We start from the raw sequence: 8,911 nt of genomic DNA, 5'->3' as shown, positions 1-8,911 counted from the left end.
TGAAAAAAATTTTTGGACCACTGAAAATGGGCCACCCTGTATAATAGAATAAAATAGTGGTTCTTTTTTTAATTGTTACCGATTTAAACTAAATTGTACTATCGAATTACAAAGAAGATTTTTTAATTATATTCAGACCCTTCAGTGGTCTGGGCAATTTGGTAGTTGACTCTGGTTTATCGTTTTTGAACGAAAACAACCACCGCGTAATGCAGGATTATGAATGTAGGCGCAGCGTACAAGCTACCGCAAGCAATACGTCGTGCGAGATTTCATACGTGTGAGCTAGGAATGGTAATATAGCTTTTTCTGAATATCGTATCGAAACTATATTATATCAATATTCGAAATCGGATTTCGAAACTATATATTTTCTGAAACTATACATTCATGGATACAGCCAGCGAGCGCGCTGCGTTGAAACATTGCCGTTACTGATATTCAGAATCAGATTTCAAAACTATATATTATTGGATATAGTTTTACAAGAGCAATGCGGGGCATTGTTGGTATATAGTTTCGAAGACGCACAAAAAATGGTTTCGCGTTGATATCCACTCAGTGAATATCTGATACGAAGCAATATCGGTATATAGTTTGGAAAATATATGATTTCGTGTTGGTATCCACTCGGTAATCGCTCGGCTTGATTCGGCATGGCTATAGAATACGCGATGCGGAGCAATATCGATATATACTTTCTAAGATACACGACATCGGATATTCGATATTGCCACAATATATATGTCAATAACTATATACGATTTGTAACGCCCGTTCCTAGTGTGAGCAGTCTCCTGGCTGCGCAGCGGACTGCCACGCAGTTAGTGGATGGCGCGTTAAGGGGCCATTTTTTGCCTGTATTCGCCATTAAAAGCAGTAAAACGCAATAATCGTTATCTGAACAAATTGAAATTACCTTTCTCAAAATTAAAATTGTATTCATCCGCTCATCACTCAATGCAAATAAAAATAAAATTATAACCATGTCCCAAATAGTGTAGTGTATCAACCATAGATTTAGTGTATCAACGAATCCAAGGCTTTCGAAAGGCAACTTAAATGTTTTTTTTAAATAATAAGAGTAATTATAATTTATCTGAATATTTTAGTGATAATTTTGATGATTAATTTTATATTAAAAAATTTAATACCAAACAATAATAATAATGGATAATTATAATTTTTACACCAATATTCATTAATACTGTACAATTATTTACAATAGAAACAAATAATATGTAAAATATATTCATTAATTGATTAATTATATTGGCAGTGTATTATGTAATAAATAAATTAGTCTAGTTATTTAGATATATAGTTAATGTAATGTAATATTATTATGTAATAACACTACTATAGCGTCACTCAATTTGCAAACACCCTTACAGGGTAACACATTTACCTACTTACTATAATTTAACTGCCTCTGTGGCCGAATTGTTACCAAGTCTAGTGTTCTGTGACCATGACTGCCACTGCCACGCAGAGGTCTCAGGTTCGATTCCCGGGCCGGGAGAAATATTTGTATGGCCTACATTTATTTCTCTCATGAGTTTGGATGTAATTTGTGGTTGTCTATGTGTGTGTGTGTCCATGGCACCTACAATACAGGGTTTCCCTAGTGCGGGGCTATGTTGAGGGTGTGTGTTTAATTTTAAAATATTGTGAACACCTTATTATCAGTGTTGGGCAAAATTTAATTGTTCTGGCAATTAAAGATCGACAATTAATTAATTGTCAATTGCGAAACAACAATTAACGATTAATCAATTGTTAGTTGCGAGAACCGCAATTAACAATTAATCAATTGTTAATTGCGGTTCTCGCAACTAACAATTGATCAATCGTTAATCGCAAATATCTACAATTAACAATTGATCAATTTTCAATCTTTTCAATGTTTTTGATTAACAATTAAAACTGACAATTATGATAAATTTATAATCATAGGGGGGTGAGTTAGGGCGTTGGTTATGGGGGCCCCGGTTGGGGGCCCCCAACCGGCCGGAATTGATATTAATTGCAATGAAAATCAATTCAATTGAAATCAATTGCAATTAAAATCAATTGCAATTAAAATCAATTGATTTCAATTGAATTGATTTTTTAATCTGATTGAATTATTGATTGAAATTTAATTGATTAACGCCCAACACTGCTTATTATCATGTGACTATGCAATAAATTATTATGAATTAAGATCAGGTGGGGTAAGAGGAACACCGGGAGAAGAGAGACTAAAATCCATAATACCTAAAGTAAAGCGTTTAGCACTATAGTCTCTCAGTCGATGAAACAGACGAACAAATTTTTAACGGTTGTAAAGAGATATCGCTACGACGTTCCAAATTTGAGAGAGAGAGAAAAAATGTTGGGGTAAGAGGGTCTAGTACTTACGGGATAAGAGAAACATGTTCCTCTTCCCCCGTGTCAGGGGTGATAACTTTTTGATGAATTGTCATATTCGAACAAACACAACTTTATATCCATATATATTATTTTATACCTATCCATATATACTTTTAAGAAATTAAGTTAAATTTGTTCAAATAACGTTTTTGATTATAATAGTAAATTTTGGTAAAATTTTAGAGCCTTCGTCTACATGATGTTAATTTCAGACGAATGTTACAATAATTACACCACTACAATTTTTTTGTACAACAATCGTCCTCATGAGTCAAAGTCAAAGTCAAAGATTATTTATTCCATAGGTAAAATAAATTTACACTTGAAAACGTCACATTTAAGCTACTGCTCGTTCACTACGCTGACCTCCCTGAGAAGAACGAGCAAGAAACTCTAGGGATTGCTCTTTTCAAATAAACTTAAATGCTATGGAATACACTTTGAATCAAATTTGTGTGGATTCTGGAGCCATGTCGTCTTTCCATACATCTTTATCTAACACGTAGTCTTCAATTTTGTAATATGATTTTTCGATCAAAATATTTTTAATGTAGTTTTTAAACTTAGGAAATGATAAACTTAATATATGCTCCGGAATCTTATTGTAAAAACGTATACAGTTCCCCATAAAAGAGTTGTTTACCTTGGTTAAACGAAATCGTGGTACCATGAGTTTGGACTTAGCTCTAAGGTTAATATTATGGATATCTTCTTTCTTATTGAAATTATGTATATTTTTACGGGCATATAAAATATTTGAGTAAATGTACTGCGATGCCACAGTCATGATACCAGTCTCCTTAAACTTTTCTCTGAGAGATACCCGAGAGCCTAGACGGTACACAGAACGAATCGCTCGTTTTTGCAATACAAATATGGTTTGAATATCTGCCGCTTTACCCCACATGAGAATCCCGTAGGACATTATACTATGGAAGTAACTAAAGTAAACTAGTCTAGCAGTACTAACATCGGTAAGCTCACGTATTCTGCGGACTGCGTATGCAGCGGAGCTTAATCTGCTGGCCAGGGACGATATATGTGGAAACCACTGAAGTTTACTATCTAAGGTCACTCCCAAGAAGACTGCTTTATTAACAAGGTCTAACTTTTCTCCGTTTATTTCTATGCTTGGACTAGTCGATTTTACGTTAGGTAATTCAAATTTTACACATTTTGTCTTCTTGGCATTAAGCAATAAATTATTAGCATTAAACCAATAAACTACCTTAGAGAGGGTATCATTAGTACGGTCATGGTTAATGTCATGTCTGTCTGTTTTAAAAATCAAGGATGTGTCATCAGCAAACAACACTATTTCGCAATGGTCCTTAACAAAGAATGGCAGATCATTAATATAAATCAGAAATAAGAAAGGTCCAAGTATTGAGCCCTGCGGAACACCCATTTTTACTGGAGAACCCAAAGAAGTTACTCCATTTATGTCTACTTTCTGAATTCTACCGTTGAGATATGACGAGACAAGTTTCGACGCCTTGCCATTTACACCGTAATGTTCCAGCTTCCTAATAAGAGTATTATGATCAACGCAATCAAATGCCTTTGAGAGGTCACAGAAAACACCAATAGCGTTCTGGGACCTTTCCCAAGCATCAAAGATGTGTTTTAGTAACGCTACCCCCGCATCGCTAGTCGATCTACCACTAGTAAACCCGTATTGTTCACTATGAAAAATATGATTCCTACCGAAAAAGGACAGTAATTGAGTTAGCATAACCTTTTCGAATATTTTACTTAAAGCTGGTAAAATTGAAATGGGCCTATAGTTGCTAGGATCAACTTTCCTACCGCTTTTGAATAAGGGAATAACCTTGCTGTATTTCATTAAATCGGGAAAAACACCTTCGTCAACGCACCTATTGAAAGCTACAGCTAACTGTGGGGAAATGAGATTAATAACTGAGTCTATAACTTTAGATGATATGCCCCAGAGATCTTCAGTTTTTTTAACATGTGTTGACTTAAAAGCTTTTATGATGTCTTGTGGATTAACATGACGAAAATTAAATAAACTGCCACAAACGTTAACATTTTCCTTTAGGAGATCAATAGCAAGTGAAGGGGAGGAATTTAATGATTTTGTAGTGTTCACAGCAATTTCCGAAAAGAACGATTCAAAAGCTTGGGCTACTTTATCTTTAGATTTTATAAGTTTGCTGTCTAATTCTAAAACTATATCTCTATCGTGTAGTTTAACCCTGCCTGACTCTTTATTTATTATGCTCCAAGTAGTTTTAGATTTATTTATCGATTGTCTAATTTTGTCGCTGTGAAACTTAACCTTAGCAGCTACACAAACTTTTTTAAATATTTTCGAATAAATTCTAACATATTCTATAAAATTGGAATTATTATTATAAGTTTTCATAGCATATAGCTCATACAAACGAGACCTACTCTTATGAATACCTACTGTTGCCCAGTCGTTGAATTTAGTCTCTCTATGGAAAGTTAATGTTTCCGATTTAAATATATTGTCAAATTCATTTTTAATTAAACCAAATATCGTGTTATATAAAGTATTTGGATCCTCCGGTATATGGGATAGGGAATTTAAACTATTGCCGATATTATTTTGAAATCTAATTATTCGTTCTGTGGTAATCGGTCTGCAGAGAAATTGGTCTACCTTCTTGCTCATTTTACAATTAAAAGAAGCCAATTGGCCACTATGGTCGGATCTTAAGCAATTAATTATTGATTTAGACACTGCGTCTGTGTTACAAAAGATGTTATCAATACAAGTAGAAGAGGAGGCAGTAATGCGAGTTGGTTCTAAAAAAAGATTAATCAAGTTAAAACTTTGAAATAAATTAATGAGTCTTACAGAAGTAGAACAGTTTTCCAACAGGTTTACATTGAAATCTCCACATATTACTACGTTTTTTTTGGTTGGAAAAATCCGCTTTAAACTGTCTTCCATAATTAATTCAAACTCGTTAAAATTAGCAGAGGGGGGCCTGTATACACATAAGACGACAAACTGATCCAATTCCACACATGAAATCTCAATAGTTCGTTCAGTAGAAAGATTTGTGATATCCTTACGCTCTTTAAATTTTAAGTTACGCTTAATAATAATCATGGATCCGCCTCTACTTAAGCTCTTTCTTATGAACGAACTGACTATTACATAATTTTCTATATTGTGAATGGCTTCGTAATCTTTCAGCCAGTGTTCTGTAACACAAAACACGTCAACGGAAATATCGTGCAAAAAAAAGACTTATTTCTAATGTTTTGCCAGAAAAGCCTTGAATATTTTGATGTACTACATGGAAACGATTAGACTTTTCTGTTGTCGTGTTTTTTAGTTTAAATTATGCTTATTAAAAAGTATACTGTTGCTACTTAAAGTAGGAGCATTGTCGTGGGACTGTGTTATATCTTCTATAACAGGGTCCTTAATATTAAAAGATAGCAAACTAGCTATATGTCTTAGATACCTTTGGGGTAAAAGTAAATTATCCTCAAAAAGATTGAAGTTCCTTACGAACTTATTAATATCAAAACAAAATATAACGTCACTATGACGGCAAGTCAAATTATGAATGTGCGAATTTATGTTGTATATATACTTATTACGAGCGATGCCTAGGTTAGAGCAGTAAGGGAATGCACTTAGTATGAATTTACACCCACACTTCTCATGAATTCTCAAGAACACGTCAATGCTACTATTTACTTCTTTTTTACTAATGTTAGTACTATCACCTATTATAAGAATCACTGTTGTATATTTATCAAAGTTGCAATCACTTAACAGTGTAATAATTTGACTAAAAGTAGCTCCTGGATAGCAATAGTTGACTACCCTTTGTTTTAAGTGGTTACTAAGGTGGTGGCCTAGTCCTACGCCTATTTTATCAGAAAAAACTACCGTTCTTCTGGATGGCCTGGTCGGAGTTCTAATAGTCTTGGTTGACCGTTGACTGTGTCGAACTTCAACAGTTGTAGTGGAGCAGACACGTTTTCCTGCAGCAACGCTGGCATACGATGCACGTGTTGGTTGCGTTGATGATGTGGGTGGTGGGGACGGAGTCTGATTTGTTTCTACTGGACCATTTGTTTCACTAAGCTCATCGTGAAGAAGGACTTGATTAAGTTCTCTATACTCAGTACCCAGCTTTAAAAGCTCATTAGTTGCAGCTGAAAGTTCTTCTAGTTGTTTCTGCGTAGAAAGTAGGTCTTTAGTTCGCGATTGAAGATCTAACTCTAGATCTTTCACTTGTTCGGCCATCTTCACCTTGTCCTTGTGTAAATTTAATTTTTCTGATTTTAATTTCTTAAGAGTTTTCGATTTCTTTCTTATCAGGTTGGTTAATTTGGAAAATCTTGGGTCTTGCGATTTAGTGCTGCATAATTTACTGTTGCATACATTCCTGTCTCCCAGAGCTAGTTCATCACGGAGTGACAAGGTCGTTAGGTGGTCGTAACTTCCGCTTTGTTCGTGTAATGATGCAACTTCAGCATTTGATTCCTTTACCTGTCTTTCAAGAAACCTGATACGGTCTAAGGCATCTTCGTGTTCCTGGTGATTTTCTCGGAAGCTCTCTATAATTAATTCCTTTCGTTTGCACTCTTTTTCTAATTCTTCACAAAATCGTCGAATTTCATCAAATTTCCCTTTTAATGTCATTCGTGAAGTCTTGAGCGCCTGCATTTCCATTTCATATACATCGCGTTCTTCAAGAAGCCTATCTGTCAGTGCCCTCAGTTCATTGAGCTCAGCTTCCATCTTCTTGCTCTTTTCTTCAGACAACATTCTCCTGGTCATCATGTTGTACTGGATATCGCGTCACTGGAATGTATCAAATGGAATGTAAGCGCACAGAATGTACTTAAAAAAAAATATGTAAATTATGTACACAGGCCTCTTCCAAATACGAAGTTCCCACTAGCACAGTGAGCTATTGTCTATTTCTAATCCTTAATCTATCAGATAACTGAAATGAACCAGGGTTGTCTGGTCTATTCTACCTAAAACATACAAATCTCACTCACAAAACTTATGCACGGAAAGAATATTAATAAAATTACTCAAAATGTATAAATATATACGAGGTATTGTTAATAAAAATTATATATTATTTAATAGTTAAAGGTCTCAGGAGTGCACTTTATGTATGTATGTCTGTATAATACAAGCAAATACATCAAAGTCTACTTCAAATGTATTGAAGTAAATTGAGACCCGCTTGCAAATACACGACAGTTATTGTAGTGTTAATGTGTTAATCGATAGCTACTTATATACGTAACGGTAATCAACTAAAGCTAAAAACTGTCTGTACTAAATTTTCTGTGTAATAAAAATAATGCAAATAACTAAATAAAAGTGTTTTAATGGCATGTATGAATGTACGTTGTCTCCGAGATTTGTTTGACAAAAGTCAAGCAAAAGGAGTCAAGTTCAGTGTTGCGTTGTATGTATGTAATTTATAATATGTGTTATGTTATGGGACTTACGTAAAAGGACAAAATAATAATAATAGTATAATTTTTTTTTTAAATAATAGCAATAATAAAATAATAATAATGAAAAAAGAAAAAAAAAACGAAAAAGAAATACTCCCCAGAAAACCCTTCAGCGTCTGAGATGCGAACCGCGGGCGGTGAAATCTGAATCCGGCCGCTATCCCGCTAGACCAATGCGAACACAAGTTGTACCGGCGAAATTATGGTACAGTTTTGTATTCAGCTGTTATCTATTCAATGTTGCGACGAAGTGGGTAATAGCAAGACACTTTTTTAACGAACGGTAGCAACGACGCAAGGAGTCTCCTTTTTAAAAAACACTTTTTATCCTGTTGTTTTGATTAATTTCACAACACTCACTGATTTTGCAGGAATATATCACGAAATTTTATTCTTTATTACTAAAATTTAAAGTCATACACAAGTTTAACAGTCGTACAGAGAAAATTTTGTAGCCGATATTTACGCTCTAAAATTCCTTAAAGTACTAGGTATTTCACGATGATAATAGTTTTCCTGGCGAATTGAACAACTATGAACACTTATATAAACATTAAGAACTGGAAAACTTATAGTAGCTATTTTTTTAAAATAAATTAACACAGAGCGATGTTTGTTAGGCGAATGCAGCGCCCTCCCTCTATGTCACCTATTAACTATCTCCTAGAGTGCCTCTGGAAGGTACGAGTAGTCCATACAAGAGCTTAATAGCATAGAGATAACACGTGGCAGACGTACCCCCGCATACTTAAAGTGCTCAACGCTAACGCTTTATAATACATTTACCAAAAAACTTAATCCAATGGAATACGTCTATTCCATTAATAACGTGAAATTACAAAAAGTAGACAGTATCCGAGACTTCGGTTTTTATTTAAATTCCAAATTCACACTTAATTTACACACTGTCATAGTAAAGCTTTCCAATTAATTGGATTAATATCCCGTACTGCCAAAGATTTTAAAAAACAAAACACTTATTTAATTCTAAATCGCA

At 34.3% G+C, this 8,911-nt stretch overlaps 1 protein-coding gene across 1 annotated transcript; it reads right to left on the bottom strand.

Annotated features, from left to right (window-relative positions):
• Positions 1-6,316: 6,316 nt before the first annotated feature.
• LOC113236197 (myosin-7-like) lies at positions 6,317-7,216 on the bottom strand (the record flags this gene model as incomplete). The annotated part of the gene is made up of 1 exon (XM_026472203.1): positions 6,317-7,216. A coding segment is annotated over exon 1 (900 nt), but the record flags the coding sequence as incomplete, so codon positions are not given.
• Positions 7,217-8,911: the final 1,695 nt, after the last annotated feature.

Source organism: Hyposmocoma kahamanoa, unplaced genomic scaffold (genome assembly GCF_003589595.1).
Source record: "Hyposmocoma kahamanoa isolate Upper Pololo Valley unplaced genomic scaffold, ASM358959v1 89081, whole genome shotgun sequence".
Lineage (NCBI taxonomy): Eukaryota > Metazoa > Arthropoda > Insecta > Lepidoptera > Cosmopterigidae > Hyposmocoma > Hyposmocoma kahamanoa.
This window is presented reverse-complemented; position numbering and strand designations above follow the sequence as displayed.